We start from the raw sequence: 27,653 nt of genomic DNA on the forward strand, positions 1-27,653 counted from the left end.
GCAATTTACTCTACGAAAATCTATAAGTGTCAGTGTTAATTTAGGTTTATTGTGTTGATAATGGTAACAAAAAAAATGGTACAAAAGGTTAAAAAGAGAAATATAATAGTCTTGAGATGATGTTTACTAAGAAAATCAATATGATCGTTCAATTGAACTCTGCATAAATACTTATATTTAGAGTTAACTAGTATTAAGCACTCCCGTGTTGCGATGGGGACGAGCACTAATTTCACACTACTGTCAGCGATCACAGACACTTAAATTGCAACATGTTAATGCGAAGAAATTAAAGCAAACCGTAAAACATAGAATAAAATAACTAAGTTAATCTAAGACTCACGCGTTACGATGAACACGCGTCTATTTTTTCCCGTTTGACAGGTTCATCGTAATCTATATATAATATACATCATTACTACTATACAAACCATAATGCATACATTACAATAACCATCGCATCAATATGTTGCAAATTATATTTATACAAGATTTTGGCTAAATTAATTAGATTATAATAAATTATAATAATTTACAAATAAAACAACACAACTTTGAATGGATCAAACCGATTGAATATGGTAAGATAATAAAACCATTATTCGATTAGGGTACAACCACTTAAGCACAATTTACAACCATACATGCATACAAAACAAATTGAATTTGGTAATGTAATGAAACCATTATTTGATTAAGGTACAACCACTTAAGCACAATTTACAACCAAACAATATAAATGTACAATAGCACCTTGCAAGACAAACCCTCAATGCACAACTTACAACGTACTAATGCACAATTTACAACCATACATGCATACAAAACAAATTGAATTTGGTAAGGTAATGAAACCATTATTTGATTAAGGTACAACCACTTAAGCATAATTTATAACCAAACAATATAAATGTGCAATAGAACCTTGCAAGACAAACCCTTAATGCACAACTTACAACTTACTAATGCACTGACTTGTTGCAAATTAATAGTATATAAATTACATTTTTTGTCCCTATGGTTTATTGAAAATAACTATAACAGTCTATTAGTTTAAAAATTACCAAAATAGTCCATATACTTTTTATTTTGTAACAATTAAAATCCAAATCCGTTAACCCTATCCAATTATGCTGTTAAGTTTGGATGAAATTACTAAATTTCCCCTACTATTAAAAAAAACATAATATATAAAATTTTGAAAAAAAATAAAATAAAACAATTAAAGGTGGGATCACTTCACAAAGTTTCAAAACTTCATCTTTCCCACACTTCATATTTTCCCGGTCATTTTCTCTGACTCCGGTCATCTTCTTCGACGGGCTCTTCATTTCTGGCAACAAAATTTTCAGTTTAGTTTCTTTATTAGTAAAACATGTGATGTAATACCATCTTTCTCCTACATAAAACTATATTTTTCTCATACGTAACATTGTATAATCTTAACTAATTATTAGTTAAAATTAGTTGCATTTCAACATTATCTCACTCATTTGGTAGCGAAATTAAATCCACAAACTCAATAGCCTTGTTCATACCCAAATGGTTATAGTTCTGTTTCAAACTTGATACACCACTATCGGACCACCACAAAACATATGAAAATATAATCAAAATTCAGAGGTATATAGTTTAAAGGAAAATGGAAGAAAAAATAATTAGGGTTCCGCCAAACTGAGATACCATGACAACGGTGTGGCGACAACGTTTACTTGCGGAAAAAGTTCATTGTCACCACTCGATGATGACGGAGTTGCTGTTGTTGCTTCATCGATCCGCCTTTGAACAAAATCCGAAAATCGCTCCTTCAAAATCCGAATCATCGCCTGATTAACTTTTCTCAATTAACTTATTGCATGAAACCCCTTGTCTCAGGTTAACTGTTCCCATTAAACCCCTTGTTGCCCAAACCCAATTGTTTCGAACTCTCTTTTTTTCTGATCTTTGGCCTCGGGTCTCGTTTCTCGATGGTGGTGGTGCGTGAGATCTGATGAGTTAATTACCTTTTGTTTTAATTTAGATGTATATATTTTTGTTTTTTATTAATAAAGGCATTATGGTCAATTCACATGTACTTAACAACATAATTGGATGAGATTAACAGAGATGGACTGTAATTATTACAAAAGTGAAAGTATAGTGACTGTTTTGGCAATTTTTAAACTAATGGACTGTAATAGATAGTTTTAAGAAACCATAAGACGGAAAACATAATTAACGCTTACATTTATTTACAAACTATACTATAAATATAGATTGTTTGGTGCGTCGACCTATAATTGGCATGACATTTGGTTTAACGGTATCAAAGCATGTGATGAGTATGGGATTTTCTTTGGGAACTCTCTTGGTAGATTAGGAGAAAACCTAATTACAAAACATTCAGTCTAGTATTTGAATTTATTTATTTAAACCAAACACCCTCTTATAAGAAATCAATTTACTTTCCCTCATCTCAAAACCCTAATCCAAACACCATCTTAATTTGTTTGCTTCTAGTAATCTTTTTGTTACTTATTTTCAGTATTTAACTTTTGGAAGATATAAGACACATAAAAAAATCCATATGGCATATGACATGTAGAGTGATCGGTGGTGGCCATGGAAATGTTGGCATGTTGCCAGCCAACCATGCATATTGCATGCATGTTACATTCCCCACAAGCCCATGTGCAGGGGCCATGAAAAGGTCCCCCACTCCACCCCACCCTCTACCTTTTGAGTACACATATTGGCCCTCTGCCCTGTTTTGAAAGGCACAAGTCTTTGTTGCCGGGGTTACTATTACCATTTTGGTTCCTTGGTGTGGCCTTTGAATCTTGGCATACATACGGGATGGCATGTAGCTAATTAAGGTGGTCGGCGGAGGTGGTGGTCGCCGTGCTGGAAGTTTTTATATGTGTGGTAGTGTTTTAGATGGATGAATGACAATATTTGTCTAGCGAGGACCATCCTATGTTCAAGAAAACTTTTTTGTCTCTCTAGCAAGTCACGAAGATGAACAAAAAACAATAACTGAGGAATACAATGCATTACTATTATCATCAATTATTACATATTTTGCTTTGATAGTAGGAAAAATGTCAAGGAAAGGTCGACACAAATACTTCATTTAATGGTCGCCGATAGGGCTGTAATCGAATCGAATGAACACGAACGAACACGAACAAGGCCATGTTTGTGTTCATTCGTTAAGGAAATTAACATGTTTGCAAATTGTTCACGAACGCATACGAAAATAAGTTTATGTTCATGTTCGTTCGTTAAGGAAATTTAGTTGTTCGCGAACAAATTCATGAACACTGGTCTCGAACGCAAACGAATAAAAATGAACGTAAACAAACATTTAACTTGAAAATAAAAAATAAAAACATTCTTAACCTTAAACATTGGACTTAAGTAGTTAAATACAACCATCAAATGATAAATTAAACAAAAGAAGTCTACTATAACCAATAAACGATGAATTAAGTTTAACTAACTTAGACGTAACTATCCAGAATTAATTGTACATAATTATTCAAAGTTACATAATTATCCCAAAAACTGTCTTGGATGTCCAAATTTTAGCTAAATTAGAAATAATAAGGGTTTAAGTTTTCAGTATGTTTAGAGAAAAGGTCTTTATTTATTAATTTCTAATATAATCAAACGAACATTAACGAACGTAACCGAATGAACATGAATGAACGTAACCGAACATATTATCGAGCGTTCACGAATGCAGTCAAACGAACGAGACCTATGCTCATGTTCGTTCACTAAGCTAACCGAACACAATTTTTGTTCGTGTTCGTTCGTTAAGCTAATCGAATGAACATAAACGAACTTTCCACTAAACGGTTCATAAATTGTTCGCTGAACGTTCGGTTTGTTTACAGCCCTAGTCGCTGACAATTAGGTCAGTAAAAGATTATCGACTCCGCTAGATGATTAGTAGGTTAATTTAGTAACACATGTTTTTATGCTTTGATTTTCCTCGGGTATACGTGTGCGTGTGTCCGAGATTATATTGAAAGCCCTTAAATGATTTGATGAATAGTTTATCGTTGATCAAATTTAGTAAATAAGTGAAAGTTTAGTGATACGAAGTAAATGAGCTAAAGATGGCAAAGAAACTTTTCCTCAGTCCATTCCATTCCATAAACTAACCTATTAATTTAGGTTCCCTTTCATCTTCTCATTCTTATAATCAAGAGACTTAGGGGCTCTTTGGCAACTTCTAAATGATCAAGTGCTGAATCAGTAAGAGGTCTGAATCATTAAATGCTGAAACAGTAAGAGGTCTGAACCATTAAGAGCTAGTATAATGCTTAACCGTTCAGAAGCAAATGTCTGACCAATTCAGATTAGAGGTCTTAACCATTCAGATTCAGTATAAAACTTAACCATTAAGAGGCAAATGTCTTAACCATTCAGACATCTGCTCGCGAAACAAACAGTCTGAATCTTAAGTGTTGAACCAGTAAGAGGTCTGAACCATTAAAAGTCTCAAACAGCTAAACAAACAGCCCCTTAGTAATTACACCAAACTATTCATCATTAATGTTAGTATAGTTTGTACAATCTTAAAAAGCAAAGTTGGTGGCGTTTTCCACCGACAAAAACAGCTCCTCAACTCTTGAAATTGACATTTACATCGCCGACACTTTCTAAAAACTTATAAAATGTCATTCTGACCTCCTTGAGTTATAACTTTTCAAATGTACTCCACATGTTTTCATTCTTTAGCTTAAAAAAGTATTTCTCATGCGGTTATTATATGTGTCGGTATAAATTCACGTTTTGATGTAAATTTTCTTGGAAATGAGTTGGTCAAATATAGTGTGTCTTCATGCTTATTCTTATGTACGTTTTAAGTTGCTCTGCCTTTTGACGTACATGTCTGTATTAATTCACGTTTTAACGTAGGCGATATAAATTCACATTTCGACGTAATTTTTTTTTCAGAAACACATCTAGTCAAATATAATACGTTCTCCCACCCATAGAAGCTTCATGAGCATTGTTCGTCTTTTTCAAAGGACAAATCATCTTCATTTGGTAAGAAACTAGACCCAAACTCGTTTTTCACATACTTATCACCATTCTAGGGTTTTTTGTGATGGTTTAGGGGATATTTGTTGCATGTAGGGATCTAAAAATGTTACCAGGGCGCACCCGTGCTAGATCTTCACGTTAACAGTAGTGGTAAGCTTCTAAAATCTTTCTACCATCGTTAAGCGATTTCTAAACTAAAGATGTAAAAAGATAAGAAAATGTTACCCGATATCAAAGGAAATATAATGGTTCGCTTGGATGTTAACAAATACATTTTAGAGCCACTCTTGACCTTCTATCAAGATTTCTTTTCAAATATTCTTATCTCTAAAAATGTTAGAGATCACCAATGTACAATTTCTCACTAGCATGGTAGTGATCACAGTTTCACTTCTGACTAAGATATGTAGGAATCACCTTTATTTACAGGATTAGGATCAAATACAAAGGATCCTAATTGTAAGAAGAGTACAAAGGCTTCTAAAAAAACTCACTATACAAAAAAAAAAAAAAACTTAAACATTCACCACCACCAAAAACCTAAACCCCCACCCACCCAAAAAAAAAGTTTTTTTTTTTTTTTTTTTTTTTTTGCCGAGGGGGTGGAAGTTAGGTTTTTTTTTTTTTGGGGGGGGGGGTGTTAGGTTTTTGAGGGTTTTTTTGGTGAGGTATAGTTTTTTTTTCTTTGCCGGGGGGTGGGGGGTTAGGTTTTTTGTGGGTTTTTTTGGTGTGGTATAGTTTTTTTTTTTTTTTTTTTTTTTTTTTTTTTTTTTTTTTTTTGCTGGGGGTGGGGGGGTTTTAGGTTTTTGGGTGGTGGTGGGGTGGGGTGGGGGTTTAGGTTTTTGGGTGGTGGTGGGGTGGGGTGGGGGTTTAGGTTTTGGGTGTTGATGTAGTGGGTTTAATTTTAGGTTATTAGACACTTGTCATTATATAAATCCTTCTTACACTTCTTACAATTAGGAGCTTTTGTAGAATAACTTCACCCAACCTTTACAACTTATAACTAATAAGATAATGGTCACCTTTACAATGGAGTTTTTTCTAAGACAGTAGAGGCCACCATTCCTTTTCCCTTGTAACAATGGAAAGCGGATACACACTAATTTATCAGTTTCAAGGAGATGATCACATTACAAATGTTTATCAAAGGTAGAAATGATACCAAGGTTTGTATGTCACTTGATTCTCTCTTGCTTCATCTTCTTATGATCACTCAAGACTGAAGACTGGATATTTAATATGTTTTTGATCTGCATAGGTTGAATTATACTAATGATTAAATTAATAAAATAAGAGGAGTCAAAAATTTGCCAGGACCAAAATTTACTGTGTTGCAATAAGCCAAAATTTAATTTTTTTTATTATCTCTTTATCATAGACTTTAAACACTGAAAAAAACAGATAGATGTTGACACCAAGAGGAAAAGCAATGAAACACAATATGCAATCATCTTTCCTTATAACAAGGAGAGAGGCCTTGTTTACATTCCAAGTTAGATAGTCTGCACCACTCATGCGCGTGCGCCATTTTGGCTCACTTTCATGCGCATGTATGTCTGCACCACTCATGCGCACGTGCGCCCCGTCACCAGTGAACTAATACGAGCACACTACACAGTCGCGCCATATTGGCTCACTTTGGTGCGCCACTCGCACACATCAGTGTCCATGCGCGAGTGCCGGCAGACCAACGTGGTCATGCCCAATGTAGTCGCGCGCCTGCCTGCCATGTCATCCCCCAAGGTTTACCTTACACCTGGTCCTTGCAGCCCATGTGCTTCACCACGCGCACGCGGTCAAAAATACAAAGGCGGCTCGCGGCGTGCGAAATGCAAAGTGCTAAATCAAAGCGTCACATTGCGCCTATCGCCCAAGCCACGCTCGCGCAAGAGTGCGGGTGTTACAGTATGAAGTATAGGGGGGTAAAATGTAGTAATGGTTTAGAAATAATAAGAAGGGTTGGGAGATCAATAGTTATAAGTCTAGGGGGTTAAGTGTAATACAGGTTGTTGGTAGTTGAGAATCGTTGTAGCTGTATAAGTAACGGTATTAACGACTTAATGAGATAGCTTGATTGATTGTGAGTTCTTCTCTCTGTGTTCTTGTTTCTATCATATCAGGTGGTATCAGAGCTTCCGATCCTCGGAAGTTCTTGAATTCAACCCTAAGTCGTTCAATTTTCATTCAATTTCCATTCAATTGTAGCCGAATTGATCAATTGTTGATCAATTCATCTGATTCCGTGATTTCATTTCATTCTCTGTAATTGATTACTTGTTCAATCAATTACCCGAATCGCATCCATGGCAACTCGTAGTCAAACAGAAGGGCTGGTTAATCATCCATTCAATGATATGAGAGGGAACAATTATAACCGTTTAGCCAAGATTGAATTCCCAAAATTCAATGGTACTAATGTAGAGGGCTGGTTATGCAGAGTAGAGCATTTCTTTTCTATTGATGTTACTCCGGAGAATCAAAAGGTAAGATGTGCTATCATTCATTTAGAAGATATGGCTTTGATATGGCATCAAGCATTTGTGAGGTCTAGAGGGGGTTCTATTGAAGGGTTAACTTGGGGGGAATACAAGAATTTTATTTCTTTAAGGTTTGCTACGACAATGGATTGTCATGCTATGGTTGCATTAGCATCCACTAAGCAAACAGGTTCCATTCAAGAATTCTGCAATGAATTTGACTTAACCTTGACCAAGGTAAGTATTCCGGAAGAATATGCTATTAGTATGTTTTTGAGAGCTCTTAAGCCAGAAGTGGGGAATCCTATTAAACTGTTGAGACCAAGAACCTTATGTTGGTGCATACATCTGTCGACTTCGTCTTGTATCGAGTCTTAGATTAGATTGTATAAGATCAAGGCACGTTTTACGAGAAAATAGGAAAGTGTAAGAGTGTTAGAGGCTGATTTCGCTCCTAGCTACACATGAAGGTGATTCCGCCCGGAATCACAATGTTCTGATTCCGCTCCTATTGTCACTTGGACGTTTCGGGCGAAATCAGACTACTATATATAGTCACTCAGGAGCGAAATCAGGCAACAGAGCCTTGTATTCCATGCCGAAGTGCTGCCGGTGTGAGGTTTGAATGTAATCGCTGTCAGATTAATCAAATCAGTGATTTAAAATAAATTGCAAGCTGTTTCTACCTTTGTTTCTTGTTTTCCGCACCTGAAACAGAGTAAAACTCCTCTGAACGACTCATTCGGGTCAATCGCACGATCCTACAATTGGTATCAGAGCTCAGGTTGAGGAGTTCTGCAGAGATTAGCAGGATTTCATTGAAATTTCTTGCTTCTACACCTTCTTTCATCAGATCAGGAAGATTTCACGGTCAAAACTGGTTCAAATTTTCACAGACTATTTAAAATTGACTATTAACAAATCCCTGAAAGTTTCATTGCTAAAATCGGACTAAAATTGGACAAAATGGACCTTCGAGTTGATTCCGCTCGAATTGGACTTTTCTGATTTCGCTCGAGATACTGGCTGATTTCGCTCCAGGGATACAAAGTTTGAGATTCCGCTCCAAAATTTTGGTTGATTCCACTCTAAAGCTTGCTCTTGATTCCGCTCCAGGCTGCCAAACAAGTGATTCCGTTCCAGAAACTTGTGTCTGATTTCGCTCCAGTCAACCAAGCATCTGATTTCGCTCCTGTGAACATTGTGATTTCGCTCCAAGTGCACAACTTAGTGATTTCGCTCCTAAGGGTTATTTGCTATTTTGCTCGAACTGGTTATCTGTTAATTCCGCTCGAAACCAACTGTTTTAAAAAATGTGATACGTAATCATGAGTGAAGAGTTCTACAACGCGTTCGCTTCATCTCCAGCTACTCCGGCTTCCATTGCTCAGAATATGAACTTGGAAAATGAGACCGGAACGTTACAAAAGCCCCCGAAATTGATGAGTATCGAAGAATACTACGGGTGGAAAGACAGATTCGAAAACTGGGTTCAGGCAAACCATCTTAGATCTTGGGAATGTATTCTGAAGAAATATGTTTTGCCACGAACAGATTTGCAGGTTATTAAAGAGCTTTAGAGTTTACCGATCAAGAACGGAAAATGTACAAAGCTGAAAAGATGATGATCAGTCTGCTTCAGCAAGCAATCAAAGAAGATATCTTCATATTACTTCAGCACGACAAAACTTCAAAATCGATTTGGGATGCTCTTCGTGTTAAGTTTGAGGGTAGTGAGAACATGATTAAGAGCAAGAAGGCATTGCTCAAGAAAGAGTTTGATTTGTTCAGTAGTTTACCGGGGGAAGATACGAAGAAGCTGATTGAGCGATACTGCCACTTAGTGCGATCCATGTCAATGCTGAGTATTACAAAAGATCGTGAAGAGTGGGTAGACAAGTTAGCTGATGCGTTACCGCAAAAAGAGTGGGGAACCTACTTGATGATTCTGAAAAATACCGGGGTTTATGATGGGTTAACGATTTCTCAGTTTATCGAGAAAATTGAAAGTCAGGATTTGGAACAGCAAAAGATCGCAAGGATGAACAGTCCAAGTGGTCAACAGGATGTAAAGATGTACATTGCATTGAATCTTCCAGAATGTCAAAGTTTTTCAGAAGTGGTTGCGAAAGATCACATGGCTTTACTTAGTTCTGTGTTACTCTCTTATGAAGGTCTAGTTGCAGGGCGGATCGGGAATCCTATGCTCACAAAGGAGGATTACGATCAGATAGACGCCGAAGAGATGGAACTAATGGATATCAAATGGTGTCTAGCCAGTATTCTTAGACGAGCTGAAAAATTCAAGCTTATTACTGGGAGAAATGACTTTCTTGATGCACATGTTTCTACTTTAGGTTTTGATAAATCTAAAGTTACTTGTTTTCGATGCAGGGAGAAAGGTCATTTCAAGAGAGAATGCAAGAACAGGGAAGCTAGTGGAGCTCAGAATCCTTTCGGAAAAGACGAATACTACCGGAAAGCCATTTATCAACAGGTTGGACAACAACAGCAAGAACTGCAGGTGGCTCATGGTAGATAAATCGAGGACTCAAAGAGTGCATGTTTGGTGGATTTTAACTGGAACGACTACATATCACCAGAAAGCAAAGTCTGTTTAGTCAATCAGGATGATGAAAGATTACCTGAAGGCTTCAGCTGGGATATGTTTGTTGATGAAAAAGGAGAATTTAAAGCTTTCATTGCTAAGATTGTTAGAGAATCAGATATGTTTGCCACATGGATGAAGTCTATTGGTGAGACTGTAAAGAATGTGGAGAAAGAGTCTGTTGCATCTGATGAAAGCTCAGAAAGTGCTGATGAAAGCTCACAGAGTTCAGATGAGAGTTCACAAAGTGATGCTAGTTCAGAAAAAGAAGTTGTCTTTGATAAAACTCCATCTGATACTGGTTCATCGGATGATAGTTCTGAAAAATCTGTAGAGTTTGATCAGTCACCAGTTGATGATAGTAGTGACGATGAGGAAGAGAAACATATTAACATTGCAAAATCTCATCTTTCTCCTGAAAGTTTTCATTTCTATTTTGCAGATCGCTTGGAAAAATTGAAGGAGAAGCGGGCTGCAAAAGAACAACAACAAATGAAATCTGAAAATGTTGTTCAGAATGAAAAGGCTGAAAATGTTTCTGAGAAGATGGTTGAGACTGATCAAGTGAAAAAAAGAAGAAAAGGTGACTGAATCTGAGAAAGTAATCGAAGTAGAGAAATTTGTCGAAGTCGAAAAGATTGTTGAAGTCGTCAAGCCTTGCGAAAAGTGTTCAGAATCATGCAAGGAATGTGCAGCGAAAGACGAGATGATAGCTGAGTATGAGAAGAAGAAGGAGCAATTGCTGTTCAATCTCAATTATGTGAAAGAATCTTATGTTGTTTTGAACCGAACAGTAACTGGTCTTCAAAAGACAAACTCAGAGAGAGAGGATGCTTTAACAATGATGAATGTTGTGATGATGTCGAAGCAAAAAGCTATCAATTTCTACATAGAGGAGAGTGCAAAGTGGAAGAAAGAGTTGGAAACCGAAAAGATTGAGAATGAGAGAATTAGACGTTTATTGCAGAGTTATTCTAGTTCTGATTATCTCATTGATCAAATTTATCCAACTGTTGCAGGTTTTGAAGCTTTCCAAGAGGACAAGCCAAAGAAGAAAGATAGTGGTAAGAAACCGACTGTTAGCTATAACAAGTGTCCGCCTCCGATCTGGGAAGGGTATTCTCCTAGAAAACCAAACGAGGAGCAACTTGAAAAAGCAGTCAATATAAAGCTAAAAGCCGATACAACTAATGAATTACCAGAAAACATTGACGTCAAGTTCACCTCGTCTGACATTGATCATGAGTCTGAGTTAATCAAAAAGGTGGTCGATCAGGTGTTAGATACTGATGAGGAGTCCGAGTCAAAGTCTGAATCTGGAGGGTCAAGGTCGTCAATCAATGGTCCAAAGTCATCGGTCAAAAAGGCTTACAGTAAAGAGTTTTTGTTATCAAAATCGAACTTGAATGATGAAACATTTGAAGTAGCAAACACTTTGAATGATTCTGACAAGTTATATTCTGACAAAGAGTTTCCAATAAGAAGTGTTCGTTTTGACATGATCAAAAAGGTTTTCAAAATAACAGAAATTAATATTTCTGAAATAAAAGATTTAAATCTTACTGGAAAACCTAAAAAATACACTTCAAGAGTTCAACAACGTTTAAACAAGAAAAAAGGGTTACAATTCTGGTCCTGGTTTTCAAAAGAAACCAAACCAAAATCGTAGCTACAAAAAGAAAGGTTTAGGTTTTATTCCACCAGAAAATTATAAAAATGAGAAAAATTCTAAAACAAAAACAGAATTTGTGTCAAGTGGAAGTGCTGAGGAGGAACAGAAGAAACCATTCTGGAGACAATCAAACCAGGAGTTTCTTGCTGAAAAGAAAAGGAATGGAACTGGAGTGTTTCATCCAAGAGAGACTCGAACCTGTTTCAAATGCAATGAAGTTGGTCACATTGCATGGAACTGTCCAAAAAATGCAAAGACAAAACAGGGAGTTTCTGAGAAATTGAAAGAAAAAGTTGTTGATATTGAACCACCAACTGAAAAATTTAAAATTTTTGAAAATTCAACTTATGAGGTTGGTGAGTGTTCGAAAAAGAATTTTTACAAAAAGAATGCAAAGAACAACCAAGTGTGGGTTGTTAAGCAGGTTGATGAGAAAATCGGCAATGATTCTAGTTCCACAAAGCCAGAGGAGCCACAAGGTGAGGTAAAAGAGGTAAATTCTGTGTCTACAGTAAGTGATGATGAATTTCCATCACTAAAGTTTGAAGAGATTATACAAAAAGTTGGTAAGGTTGAGATCTCGGATCAGTTTTACTTTGAGAAGAATGAGTTTGATGTCGAGAAAACATTCAATGGGAATGTTAAGAAAATTTTTGGGAAAATGCTTAATGGGAAAGCAAAAGGGGTTAAAGATTTTTACGCAACTAAAAAGGCAACGTTTAACCCAACTGAACAAGAACTGAAAGAGATAACAACACCCAAGGTTGGTCAGACTTGGGTGGAAATTCTTTTCCCTTGAAACATCTGACTACGCCGGAGATCCCAAGTTTGTAATCGTGGATCAGGAATCGGCATCATTCTTGTAAAGTGTTTTTGTGAAAGATTTGAAAAATTGTTGAAATTTTTACAGGATAAAGGACTACGCCGGAGCTTCCAGGTTGGTAAGTGAGAAGCATGAAACGGCATCCTTGATTGGTAAAAGATCGTGTGTAGACGTTTGTTTCCTACACACGGTACAGATGTTTGTATAGGTGCATACTTGCAAATGGTAAATCAGGGACATTAATTTGTACTTGATCTACTACAAATGATTGATGAACAATATGATGAACCATACCCTAACTTACAAGTGAACCTACAAGTGGTTATAACAAACTTATTTTCCGGAAAAATCATTTTGATTAAAACAAACTTAAGTGTTTTGAAATCTAAATGAGAAAATAGTTTGTTGAAAGGGGGAGTTCTGATTGTTTATGCCTGATGGATGACGAATTGATGTGATTCGATATCGGTTGTCACTTTATTTGTACAGTTTGTTTTGAGTTTTCTGTATTTGGGCTAAGAGCTTAGATAGTTTTCAAATTTCCTTTTAAATGTGTTTGCATTTTAGGGGGAGTAGAAAATTTCAGAAAATACAAAAACATTAGAAAATTTGAAAAAGACAAAAACATTATAAAATCAAAAATGAGTTTTGTTGAGAAAAGAGGAAATGATAGTACATCAGTGGACTGTCACAACATGCTAAAGAATTGGAAAGTTAAAATGTGATAAACAATCTCACTGTGGATATGCCAGTAGGTTTTTGCACATTTAGTAGATTGTGACGAGATATAAACCTAAAAATTCAAACTTACTTATTCTGTGGGTAACAACTTTTGGATATATAGGTAACCCCTGAAATCTTGTTTGAAAGGTCCCTTATTCTAAGATACTAGGTCTTTATGCTCAGTGATATCTGGGGTATTATCCCGGGACTTCTGCTGTATGGAAATACTGACCTAGTCCCCGGATAATACTTTCTGCAAATGCTTTGAAATATAAGCTCGCCCTCAGCAAATTGATGAAACAATAAAATTGATAGTCATTGTTGTTGTAACAAAAGATCCTCTAAAGGGGACACACCAAAAGTCGAAGCCGTCATCTCTTTGCGTATACGGAAGTATCGACCTGAGCTCTCACGGCCCTTGCAATTAACCCCTGACAGATATCATCTGTGGTATACTCACCTGTAAGACTGAATATTGGGATCTGGATACGGGAGTATATTCAAGAAGTGGGACACATGGATAAGTTCAAGTGTTTAAGACATTAATATCGTATCTCGAAGCAATTGAACTTTGTGTGAAAATTTAAGTGGACAAATATACTGACAATCTAGGTGAATTGTTTAAAACTTAAAATGGAATGAAGCTTAACGGTGTTAGTGACACGTCTCATATACTGGTATGATCCTCTTACACAAACTCACAAAAAATATTGTTTGTAAATATTTCTTTTCTGCATTTCTTTATTTCTACAATTGATGTCTTTATCTTCTTCGCTTTTCAAAATCCAAAAAGATTTTGGGTGTGTTTTAGCATAAATTTTTGAAAAATTCAAAAAGATTTTCGACAACTGATGTTGGAAAGCTGATTTTCAAAGTCTCAAGTGCTAAACATGATGACATTGTTGTAATGGGGAGTGTGTCTTGAACATCAAATGTGTTTTTAAATCAACAAGTGGTTCATCAAAGAGGATTATTTCTTTTGAGGGAGAGTAAATGTTAGTGCATATATTCTAAATTGTTAAGTTTGTAAAACTTACTTTGAGGTAGAGTTTATGCAGGTTAATTTTGAGCTGAGTTATTGATCCTGAGCAGAACTAGAGCCAAATTTCGATCTTGGAACCAAAGCTGTGTGATAGAAAGCCAGGTTGATTGATCCTGAGAAGCTTATGAGAGCCTGATTCAGATACCTGAGATTCTGTTGATAAAGGTTGAGCCAGGTTTCCATTCAGTGGACAAAGTTTGAGTCAGGCTAATGATCATGGACAAAGTGTGAAAGTCAGACAACGATCCTGAAGCAGATGATGCTGAAGAACTAAAGGAATGCCAGCACATTGTTAAGGGGAGTCTGTTGATGCTGTTAGTGAAAGATAGAAGCCCAGAGATTGATCAAGGCTGAAGTTTGAGAAGACTCGACACGTACGGCTCGTCAACATCTGAGGGGGAGTCTGTTGGTGCATACATCTGTCGACTTCATCTTGTATCGAGCGTTAGATTAGATTGTATAAGATCAAGGCACGTTTTACGAGAAAATAGGAAAGTGTAAGAGTGTTAGAGGCTGATTTCGCTCCTAGCTACACATGAAGGTGATTCCGCCCGGAATCACAATGTTCTGATTCCGCTCCTATTGTCACTTGGACGTTTCGGGCGAAATCAGACTACTATATATAGTCACTCAGGAGCGAAATCAGGCAACAGAGCCTTGTATTCCATGCCGAAGTGCTGCCGGTGTGAGGTTTGAATGTAATCGCTGTCAGATTAATCAAATCAGTGATTTAAGTAAATTGCAAGCTGTTTCTACCTTTGTTTCTTGTTTTCCGCACCTGAAACAGAGTAAAACTCCTCCGAACGACTCATTCGGGTCAATCGCACGATCCTACACCTTACCTGAAACATATATGTTGGCCAGAACCCAAACAGAAAACTTGACTTTGTTGCAACTAGGTCACTATAAAACACCCTACAAACCTTCTTACAAACCTAATGATTCATATTCTAAATCTGTCCTTAACCCTGCACCAATATCTTCTACCAATTTACCCTTATTACCGGCACCCCCTATTAAACCAAGATACACCAACACACTATCCACTAAAGAAATTGCAGAAAAAAGAGCAAAAGGGGAATGTTTTGGGTGCAATGAAAGATATACCTCTACACATCAATGTAAAAATAAGCAATTGTTTTCCATTGAAATATGGGATGATGATACAGTGGAACAAGATGAATCTGCATTACAAGAGATGTTAGACCCACAGATATCACTGAATGCTATTATGGGGGTGATTTCTTATTCAACCATGAAAGTTATTGGATCTATTGGAACTAAGCTTTTACATATACTCATAGATTCAGGATCTACACATAATTTTGTAGATGAAAAACTGGCTGCAAGAATGAGATGTCCTACAAAAGAAATACCACCAATGAAGATCATAATAGCTGATGGGAATCTGATGAGTTGTACCAAGATGTGTGAGAACATGAAATGGATGATGCAGGGGAATTGGTTTACCACTGATGTGTTACTCATTCCATTGGCCAATTATGATATGGTGCTAGGCATTCAATGGTTACAAGGTTTCGATGACATCACTTGTAACTTTAAGGATCTCACAATGAAATTTAAGGTTCAAAACAAGGTCTGTGAATTGAAAGGGGAAAAGAATAATGCAGTGTCTTTATGCACTAGTGAGAAACTGGATGATATCCTATCAAACTGTCAAACTCTAGCCAGTGCTCAGTTGTTTAGTATGCAGCCAGTAGCAGAGGGAAGTGTAATTCATGAACCTGTGGTACAAGGGAAGCAAGATTTGTAACAAGTGGATAGTTTGTTACAAAAATATGAAATGGTATTTGCTACACCCACTGCCTTACCACCAAAAAGGTCTTGTGATCACTAAATTATTCTCAAAGAAGGGGTCAATGTGATTGCTTAAAAACCTTATAGATACCCTGCTGCCCAAAAAGATGTTATTGAGAAAATGACTCAGGAATTACTAGACATGGGAATAATCAAAGAAAGTACAAGTGCATTTGCAGCTCCAGTTGTATTGGTAAAGAAAAAAGATGGGACTTGGCGAATGTGTGTCGACTATAGGAAGCTCAATGAAGCAACTGTAAAAAACAGTTTCCCAATCCCTTTAATAGATGAACTACTTGATGAATTAGTTGGATCTACTATATTCTCCAAAATGGATCTGAGATCCGGATACCATCAGGTCAGAATGCACGAACCTGACATTCACAAGACAGCATTTCGAACTCATCAAGGTCATTTTGAGTTCCTAGTTCTTCCTTTTGGACTCACTAATGCACCGGCCATATTCCAAGCTCTCATGAATACTACTTTCAAGCCTCTACTTAGGAAATGTGCATTGGTATTTTTTGATGACATATTAGTCTACAGTTCATCTCTGTCACAACACTTAAAGGATTTGGAAGCTGTGTTTAAACTCTTCAAATCCAATTCTGTATTAGCTAAAAAATCTAAATGCACATTTGCTGGGTCTAGTGTGGAGTATCTGGGCTATGTGATTACAAAGGAAGGAGTAAGTACAGATCCTAAAAAGATTGAAGCAGTAGTTAATTGGCCTGTTCCTACAACAATTAAACAGCTGAGAGGATTCTTGGGCCTGGCAGGTTACTACAGAAGATTTATTAAATCTTTTGGATCAATTGCTAAACCCCTCAATAATCTGTTGAAAAAGGATGCTTTTGGCTGGAATAAAGAGACTCAGCAGACTTTTGACCAGTTAAAGGTTGCTTTGACTACTGCGCCAGTCTTAGCTTTACCTGACTTTTCTAAAGTCTTTATCCTTGAAACTGATGCCTCTTCTAAGGGTCTAGGGGCTGTATTGATGCAAGATAGCCATCCATTAGCTTATGTGAGTAGGGGTATTTCTATCAAACAACAAGCTATGTCTGTGAATGACAAGGAGCTGCTGGCCATTTTAATGGCAGTCAAACACTGGCATCATTATCTGATGCAAAAGCACTTTATCATCATAACAGATCAAAGGAGCTTGAAGTATTTGCTGGAACAAAAAGTTAGTACACCATTGCAACAAAAATGGTTAGCTAAACTTTTATGTTATGACTATGAAATTGTGTATAAAGAGGGAACTGAAAATAAAGGAGCTGATGCCTTGTCCAGAGTAGAAGGGTTAGCTTTGTTTGAATTGAACCTGAGCTCCATTGATCCATGTTTATGGACTCGTATTCAAAACAGTTGGTTGAATGATGACAAATTACAGCAAATTATCCAAAGTTTGACACAGGGAACTCAGGTCAAACATTGGATGTGGGATGGAACTATTTTGAAAAGAAAGAATAAAGTGGTGATTGGTAAAGATGATCAGTTAAGACAAGATATATTGCATTTGTGCCATTCTTCCCCTGTTGGAGGACACTCAGGCTATTACCCTACATTGCAGCGGCTGAAACAGTTGTTTTATTGGAGAAAATGTGATTCGGATGTGAAACAGTGGGTAAAAGCTTGTCAAGTATGTCAAAGGGCAAAATATGAGCGAGTGGCAAGCCCAGGGTTCCTACAACCTTTACCAACTCCTAATTCAGTCTTTATTGACATTTCTATGGATTTCATAACTGGGCTACCAAAGGTCAATGGGAAAGACACTATCTTAGTAGTGGTGGACAGATTTACAAAGTATGGCCATTTTATTGCCATAGCCCATCCTTACACTGCCACTCATGTAGCTCAGGTGGTATTTGACAACATTTTTAAGCTACATGGGTGTCCTAGTACCATCGTTTCGGATAGAGATCCCATATTCATGAGCAGATTTTGGAAAGATTTTATGAAACTCCAAGGAATTCAATTGGCATTTTCTTCTGCTTACCATCCACAATCAGATGGCCAAACAGAAGTTTTAAATCGATGTTTGGAGACATACCTCAGGTGCATGGTTATGGATGATCCAAAAGCTTGGCCTAAATGGTTAACCTTGGCTGAATGGTGGTACAACACCACCAGTCATTCAGCTATTGGGATGTCTCCGTATGAAGCCTTATATGGAATATCTCCGCCCATACATATTCCATATATACCAAATGAAACAAAGATTGAATCTTTGGAGGAATTATTTAGAATGCGGGAAATTAAGATGGTTACCTTGAAGGCTAATTTGGAGAAGGCACGAAATCGAATGAAGCAATTGGCTGATAAGCACATGTCTGATAGGCAATTCAAGGTTGGAGATTGGGTTTATGTGAAATTGCAACCCTATGTTCAAACATCTCTTAGACAACATTATAATCAAAAATCGGGTCCTAAATTTTTTGGACCCTTTGAAATCCTAGAGAAAATAGGATCAGTTACTTACCGTTTGAGCTTACCTAAGGAATCAAAACTGCACCCCACATTTCATGTATCATTGCTTAAAGCAGCTCCGGGACTAGCTTCGAAGGTCACACCATTACCGGAATTACCAATTGTGTCGGTACAACCAAGAGCTATCATCGATCGGAAATTGTTAAACAAAGGATCACGAGCCGGAGTACAGGGGTTAATTCATTGGCAGGGATTACCAGTGACGGAGGCAACATGGGAAGATCTTGAAGAATTGAAAAAGCGTTTCCCTAATTTTGAATTTTGAGGACAAAATTCGTGTTAATGGAGGGAGTATTGTTACAGTATGAAGTATAGGGGGTAAAATATAATAATGGTTTAGAAATAATAAGAAGGGTTGGGAGATCAATAGTTATAAGTCTAGGGGGTTAAGTGTAATACAGGTTGTTGGTAGTTGAGAATCGTTGTAGCTGTATAAGTAACGATATTAACGACTTAATGAGATAGTTTGATTGATTGTGACTTCTTCTCTCTGTGTTCTTGTTTCTATCATATCAGCGGGTTAGGGTGCTCCACACTTTTCACGAGTACACTAGTGTGTGCTTCCACGAAACATTAAGGATGGAGTGTTCCCACTTAAATACCTCTTTAAGTTTCATCTCTCCTCCTATGTAGGACAAGGTGCCACTTTCCCATTATTTCAGCATTCAATGTTTCAAACCAAACTTTGAGCATCGATATCTCATTTATCTTAGCTCCGTTTTGGACGCGGTTTGGTTCGTTGCGAAGCTCTTCCAACATAGAACTACCCACAAATAAATATATGAAATCTCCTTCGTTTCCTATATTTATTTCTAGTCCAAAAATAGGAAAAATGCATTTCCTATATTTGTGAAAATTGCTATTTAAACAAAATTTCCAACAATCACCCACATGAATGGAAATCGATCTTTCCTTACAATATACACTTCAACATTTGAGTATTGCAAGATAGATAGGTTGTCACCTTTGAACCTTCTTTTGTGAAGCATACTTAGCTTACTAGCGGTTTGTAGATGCGATGTCATTGAACATACCCCTATTTGTGTAAACGACAATATACTTCACACAATACTCTCCTTAGTCTGGCCAAACCCTCATTGTGTCCTATTATTGTAACGCCCCAAAATGTGAATACTTTAATAGTTATTTTGATAATATTTATTACTATAGAACTGAAAACGGTAGCTAGAAATTATACCGTAAATTTTAACTAAGTAGATTATTATAAGTCTTAGCTGATAGTATGAAGTGTGATGTTTAAGAATGTTTAACTTAGTTATTTCCCTAAACTTAACTTAGTAAATAAAAGAAAGAAAGGAAGGATTAGGAACAAATAATTAAAAGTGGGAAATAGTGGGCGAAAAAAAAAAAAAAAAAAAAACAAAAAAAACAAAACAAGATGCAGGTCATATGTGTGATAACCAACCATAACCGGTATAAGTGATAACCAACCATACCCGGAATCGGTTCCATAACCGGAACCAGGTATTGAAAAAACCAAGTTTTTTTTATGCTAGGAACCGGAACCGATTCTTTAAATACCCGATATAAGTGATACACGACCATGCCCGAAACCAGTTTCATAACCGGAACCGGGTGTTGGAAAAACCCGCCATCCATATGATGAAAATGCTCATTGATCCAATAGATGCTCATATGATGAAAATGCTCATTAATCCATTAGATGCTAAAGTCTTTTTGGGCCAGGGCTAATAAAGTTGAAAGTTGAAACCTACATCGAATTTTTCAAACAGAAAAACATATGTATACACTAAAACGTTATATTCTAGTTTCTACTGACTTGTGTAATTTAATAGCTTAAGTTTTCAAATTTATAGCAAATATTTAAATTGGTTCATATACTTAATTTTATATATAGCATACTATTTCTATACCTTGTATATTAGAAGTATATGACAGTGGGTGATTAAACTTACAACTTAAGGTTGGTGTTGACCAACATACATTTAATTCTCTGAGTTAATTACTGTTTTCGTCCCTGAGGTTTGTCAAAAATAACGGTTTCAGTCCATTAATTTAAAAATTGCGATTTCAGTCCATTAGTTTCATTTTCGTAACCATTTCAGTCCACTTTCAAACGGCGTTTGTTTTATGCAGTTAATGGAAGCACGTGCTTGTCACGTGATGGGCAATTTGGTCATTTCCATTCCAATTCTCACAAACCCAGTTGTATTAAACACCTCCTACCCCTTATTCATCCAAACCCTGACCCCCAAATTGCCCATCACGTGACAAGCACGTGCTTCCATTAACTGCATAAAACAAACGCCGTTTGAAAAGTGGACTGAAATGGTTATGAAAATGAAACTAATGGACTGAAATCGCAATTTTTAAACTAATGGACTGAAACCGTTATTTTTGACAAACCTCAGGGACGAAAACAGTAATTAACTCTAATTCTCTTGTGAGATAACTTGAGAATATAGGTTATTCCAACTAAAGCTCAAATACAGCTAGACAGAATCTTTTTTTTTTTTTTTAATAAATTGAAGACTTTACTTTTGCAGTTAGTGCTGTGAAACATTAAGCTTATTGTACAGAAACTGGCAATAATGTGAGATGAAAAAATTCTGAACACTTTTCTAACTACGTATTATTTTAAAAAAAAAAATATTAAAAAATCATTGTAAGACTATTGTTTTGTATCATGGTAATAATATTATTGCCACTAAACACGCGCTGCTATACACAAAATTCAGACCAATTGTTTGCAGTAGACTGAGACTCCCTTGTCACAAAGATATATGTAAATACAAAACAGAAAACACAATACAACAACAATACATCTTCACTCGGGTCGATCAAAAAATAACATTCTTCTCATTGTCGAATTTTGGATTTTTCGGGCCTAGAGCGAGGAATAGCCAAGATGGCTACGAGCCCACTTGCAAAGGCTGCAACTGCTGCTACAGCGAGGGCTGGAGAGTTACCTCCACCAAATAACGCGTCCCACGGTCCACTTCCAAGAGACACCACAACCTATTAAAACAAACCATGTGTTATATATAATTTCATTTGCAGCGTATAATATCTAATATATGAGAGCCTGAGTAAATATACGTCGCAGGTATTCATGGAAACAAAGATAACCTTTTTGGGTTGTCATCTCTAATCCATTAAATACATATAGGTCGTGTTCAGATTAACATGTATAACCCGTTTAATTGCACGGGTCTTGTTTTATTGACCTATACCAGTCGACCCGTCAACTTATTTAATCAAACAGGTTAACCCGTCAACCAGTTTAACCCAATGATTACAACCCGTTTACAACACATTAGCCGTTCTAACTCGTTTAGATAAATGGGCTAACTGGGGCGTGTTTGGGTAATTGGGTTACACGAATTTAAGTGTGACCGGGTTAGGGTTGATGTCTTTGACAAAAATAAATATATTTATATGGGTCATGTTCGGGTCAATAATTCAACACACCAACCAAAAACATGTCACGCCCGTAACTTTAAACTAATCGTTATGAAAATAACATCATGTTTAGGCATGAATGTACTTAACCAGAATGCTGTAGAGATAGAACATTGGGTATAAACAAACAGTCATAAAGCATGATACATATAACAAAATAAATATGCTCGGTTCATATAATCAGTTGTGATAATAGTAGGTTATAGTTTTTGGATTTTTGTAGTTCTAATAATCAGATAATTAAATGTTTCAAGGATTGTCCTTTATCTTTATACTCATTTTCAGGCGCAAAGCACATTACTAAATTTAACTGAAAAAAACTAACTGGGTTAGGCCTAAAGGACAAAACATGTATGATATGAAAACATAAAGGACAAAACTCGTCAATTTTGAACATAAAGGACAGCGTGCGAAAATTGGTATAAAGATAAAGGACAATCCTTGAAATTCACTCTTTATATCCCTAAAGTGTCAATCTTTGGCAATTTAAGTCTAAAGTTTCATTCATTGGTTATTTAAACCCTTTGATTAGTTTTATTTTTCACTTATAATTCAAAGTTTATATCTTTTGCAATTTAACCTCTTTGATTTTTTTTACTTTTAACCCAAAGCTTTTCATCAATTGCAATTTAACCCCAACACTTTTTAACTTTCAACTTTGGTCCTTTGTACATTTCATCTTTCGCAAGTTTTCCTTTTAACGTTTCGTTCAAAATTTTCTGAGTTAACACGCCGCAACATGGGTGTGAGGTTCAACGTTTTTTCATATATTTTTCCCGTTTGACAGGCATGTCGCAACGCGTCTATTTTCCCCTGTTTTATAAGTTTCTCGCAACGCGCGGATCAGAGATCAACTTAGTTATTCTAATATTTTTTTCTATGTTTTACACACAGGTTCACGGTCATGTAAGGAAACATTTGACTTTCATCTAATATGATATATAACTAACGAATCCCTGCCGCAATAGCGGCGGGTGGTAATTCTAGTTTTAATAAATTATGATACTAATACCAAAAAATACTGTGAAAAAAAGGTGTTAGAGGCTACGAATGATGTCTGAAGTGTGAACACTAGCGACAAAGGAAAGTAGAAAACATGCCTGTGGGAGAACAATGGAGACATTTAGAACACCCATCGACAACCCTGAAACGGAGCATATATAGTTAGGAACTTCAAATCCTTGAGCAGAGATAATAGAAATAATAAAGAACAGTAAAATAACTCCGGGACACACCTTGACCAAGTCCTAGAGACTCGATCCGTGAGGATACCAACGCATATGGGACACTATACGTCACCTGCACCATATAAAAAGAGCTTGTCAGCTTCAACTAGCTCTTACAACATGATCCTCGACACAAAGAAACAATTTGACAAACAAAATCAGTTAGCTTTTGTTTATACAAATAAGTGTTTGACTAAATTTGACTATTTAGTATACCTCACATCACAATAGTTTCAAGAAAACTAGAGACAGCAATTTCCACCTATTATGAACGAGTCAAATTGGGTTGTGTTACATAAACGGGTCAGATGGGTCAAACAAGAATTTTGGCAGAAAGGAGAATGGGACAAACCGGTTGAGAGGTGTCCAACGTCTATTTTTAATACATACATCCTCCAAAGTTGTATTCAAAAATATTACGTTTCTAATCATGCATTGATTATCCTTTTTTAAATAGAAACCAAACAAAAGGCGTTTGTAGGTCTTTTGTTTCTAAGGAACGGCAAACTCACACAACGTCTATTTTTAATAGAAGCCGATTTTGCCACTTCTACAAGTACTAATCTACCACTATGATTATTCAAGCAGAAAAAAGTATTAACAAAATAATTTAATAAAGGATATGGTTCTTTTGAAAGCTTGCAAGGTTTGACTCTGCTAATTGTCAACTTAAAAAATCAAGAACCGGTAATTTCCTACAAAAAGACATACAAACCGAAGCTTTAGGAAAAGGAAGCATCTTACAGCCAATGGCATGCCAAGAATTGCAAAAATAACCAACGCAGCGATCACGATCCCGTTTGGAGGCAAACCATCGCTGTCATAATCCGTTTTGCTTGCCACAAACGAAAGCACAAGCATTGCTAGAAAGCAAAGAAACATAATAATATTCGAAATCCCCCAGATAAAACCGGAACCCCATCTCCTACAAAGATTCTCCATAAGCACAGACGTTATTCCAAGAATAACCGAATTCAACATGAGCCCAAACGCACCCATTCTAACACCTTCACTATACTTTTGGTCACCGATTGGATCTCCACCGTAAATCTCTCTACCCATCCAATCTGTATCAAAAAGAATGAACGGAAACCACCCGATCCAAGTTAACGAAGTGACGAACAGGATCAACCAAACGGGCCTCGGAAGGTATTTAAACGTCCCAAACATTTCCCAGAAGAATGCTTCTTGGGGATGGCTTGATTCTTGATTAATAGCATCATGAACGGAAGTTATTGGTTGCTCGTGAATTGCGGTCACACTTATGTATGTAGTGCATGTGATGAAAATAACATCGAGAAGGAAGGCGGCTTTGAGGTTTGCACAGTTAATGTCACATGAAGAGTTTAATGTAAACGGGAAAAGCTTGTACCAACCACTATAAGCTCCCGTTGCGTACCCGAGAACATTACCAACTGCCATGAAAAGGGAGAAATATGCGTTTGCAACTCGAGTTCTTCGGTGATCCTTCCCTAATAAAAGATATAGTTAGCAGAATCATACATAATTTTTCTAAAGAGTAAACTTCCGTTTTGCTCCCTGTGGTTTGGTCACTTTAACGGTTTTGCCCCAAACCTTTAAAAATAGCCATTTTACTCCCTGATGTTTTGGTTTTGTTGCCAGTTTGCTCCCTGCGGGGAGCAAAATGGAAAAACAAACAGTTTGGATGGAGTTAGAGGCGGGGAGCAAACTAGCAAAAAACCGAAACATCAGGGAGTAAAATGGCTATTTTTAAAGGTTTGGAGCAAAACCGTTAAAGTGACCAAACCACAGGGAGCAAAACGGAAGTTTACTCTTTTCTAAATTAAAAAGGCATAACCTTTGGAATGCATGGAGGCATTATCTTTTCAATTGTAAAAATATAAATTATCTTTTATTTAAAATAAATAATAATGATATAGTAGAGGAAAATAAGTTAGCTTTTATTATGTTGTTAATGTCTTTATCATTCTATATATTTCAACAGGTAGTTGACTTATAATAATAATACGATACATAAGTTTGGTATATTTTGTTACATAAATACTACAAATCTAACAGGGTCCGTCCAAGTCCAACGAGGCAAGCCGAGCCCATTGATCTGCAATCCATTTTGACCGATTCTGAGGGAAGTATATATTGACATATTGTCACTATCTCATAACTCTCCTTAATAAACATGACCCACAATAAGCATCCTAAGGTTTTGGGGACCAATTATTATTTGGTAGTATAATTATTAATGTATCTATCTGAATAGACCTTAACAAGAATACAAGATATAAATGACAATAATCACATACATAAAGAATACCGACAAATTTATCAATTAAATAGACAATGCATCTTAGTTAAACCCAACCTGCATGCTCTTATAGCATGATCGAGGCTACAAGGTCATTTGGTGGACCTTACGGGCCCAAATTGTATCTACCTATTCTCATTCGGCTCTGTTCCTATGAGTTTGTATAGGCCCGCCAACCCGTATAAACTCGTTTCTTTCCTATTCTCATTCAGACACTGTTCCTATGAGCTTGTTTAAGGCTTGCCTTGGTTCATAGTGGTAGTATATCATTCAAAAAAAAAAAAAATCCTACAACAAAACTAAGACAAACCATCTCTAAAGCCTAAAGATATATATAAAAAGAAAACCCGGTTCACAAGACTCCCATGCGCGGGTCCTCGGGGTGTCAGCAGTGGCGAAGCTTGAGATTTCCGACCGGAGGGTCGAAAACGTATATACAAAAAAATTCTATAAAACCAGGGGGTCAAAAACGTATATACCCAAAAATTTCTATACGAAAACTAAATACTCTTCACTAACGAGAGAAAAGTTCGGAGTGTCGGCGGCCCCCTCCCGCCCCCACAAAGCTACGCCCTTGGGTGTCAGGCCAACTTGGGCCAGATGTACGCAACCTTACCCTGCATTTCTACAAGAGATTGTTTCCACCATCGACCCCATGACCTCCGGGTCACAATATCGCAACTTTATCGTTGCTCCGAGCTTACCCATGACCTCCAGGTCACATGTATGTGTGCGCATGTGTGGCTCGATTCCGACCCCTAACCATACCAGTCTCTTGGCCTTTTGATAGATTCGTTCAGATAAATCAATGGCTAATTACTTATCACAATTCGAAAAACCAAAACATCCTTAAACTAAATACTATAATCATTTCCACCTAATCAAACTCAACAGGACTAAACTTCAGACACCATCTAAGTGTAACCATATTCAATTCGAAAAACAAAAGAATCAAGCAACAATTACCAGTAAGATCAGCAAGCAAAGCTCTACAAGGGCCTTGAGTAGCATTATTCGCCATATCCAAAAACCAAAACCCAATAACAAACACCACAATCGCACGCGTCTTGGTCTCCCCATCACCCAACCACCCCCCAATATCCGCAGCAAAACCGATCAAAAGCACCGACAAAATGATCGACCCACACCCCACAACAATAAACGGCCTGCGTCGCCCGAACCGGCTGGTGGACCGGTCACTCATATGGCCAGCAAGCGGCTGGACAAAAAAACCGGATAACGGTCCACACAACCAGATGATACTGGACCATACGTGCGGTATTCCGAGTTCTTGTACGTATGGGGTTAGTAGAGATAGTTGTAAGGCCCAGCCGAATTGGATTCCGCAGGCTACTGATGCGACTCGGAGGAGGGTTCGGAGTCGGATTCTTGATGGGGTTTCCGGCGGTTGACGGTGGCGTTGCGGTTGACTTACCGGCACCACCATGGTGTTGGTGTATGATCGGAATTGTGGGTGAATTACAACTGGTAAAGGTGGGTTTGATTGATGATGGTGACAATTAGTATTGATGAAAATGAGAATCGCTTTCAAGGGGGGAACTTTAGTGTGTGTGGTGTGTGAGAGAGAAAGTTTTATGTGGGGTGGTGGTGGGACTAGAGGAAGAGTAGAGTTTACATGATGGTGAGAGAGAGGGGGTTTCTGTGATGGGATTCTAAAACCTTTGAAGAAAGAAGACAAAGGGTTGATGGTATTTGGTTTTGTCTTGGTTATAAATATTGGTTTTCTAACAAGATATTTTCATGTATATCTTTTAAATGATGATTTATATATTTGTGTAATAAAGAAAAGAGTAAATTATTTTTTAAGTCAGTGGTTTTAATTACTCGAGTCTAAAATCAAAATTTGTAACGTTTTGAGTTCCTAAGCACTTATTTTATAACGTTTTGAGTTCCTGTGTTTTAGTGATTTTAACCATTTGAGTCCAAAATCAAAAGTACAAGTGTTAAAAGTTTGACTCAAAATGTTATAAAATAAGTTGTTAGGA

General features: G+C 36.9%; 1 protein-coding gene across 1 annotated transcript; it reads right to left on the reverse strand.

Moving 5' to 3' along the window:
• Nucleotides 1–21,327: 21,327 nt before the first annotated feature.
• On the reverse strand, nt 21,328–27,353 carry LOC110920592 (sucrose transport protein SUC4). The gene is made up of 5 exons (XM_022164759.2): nt 26,614–27,353; nt 24,108–24,835; nt 23,373–23,436; nt 23,238–23,281; nt 21,328–21,693 (listed from the first exon to the last, which is right to left on the reverse strand). The coding sequence occupies exons 1-5, from the start codon at nt 27,092–27,094 to the stop codon at nt 21,535–21,537; spliced, it is 1,476 nt and encodes a 491-aa protein (XP_022020451.1). The 5' UTR covers nt 27,095–27,353; the 3' UTR covers nt 21,328–21,534.
• Nucleotides 27,354–27,653: the final 300 nt, after the last annotated feature.

The sequence above is a fragment of the Helianthus annuus genome, chromosome 2, assembly GCF_002127325.2.
Source record: "Helianthus annuus cultivar XRQ/B chromosome 2, HanXRQr2.0-SUNRISE, whole genome shotgun sequence".
Classification (NCBI taxonomy): Eukaryota; Viridiplantae; Streptophyta; class Magnoliopsida; order Asterales; family Asteraceae; genus Helianthus; species Helianthus annuus.

Coding starts and splice junctions, on each gene's coding strand:
- LOC110920592 (XM_022164759.2), bottom strand. CDS start 27,094: ATGGTGGTGCCGGTAAGTCAACCGCAACGCCACCGTCAACCGCCGGAA. Junction 24,836..26,613: donor TTTGCTTGCTGATCTTACTG/GTAATTGTTGCT, acceptor ATCTTTTATTAG/GGAAGGATCACCGAAGAACT. Junction 21,694..23,237: donor TCTCCATTGTTCTCCCACAG/GCATGTTTTCTA, acceptor TTGTTTTAATAG/GTTGTGGTGTCTCTTGGAAG.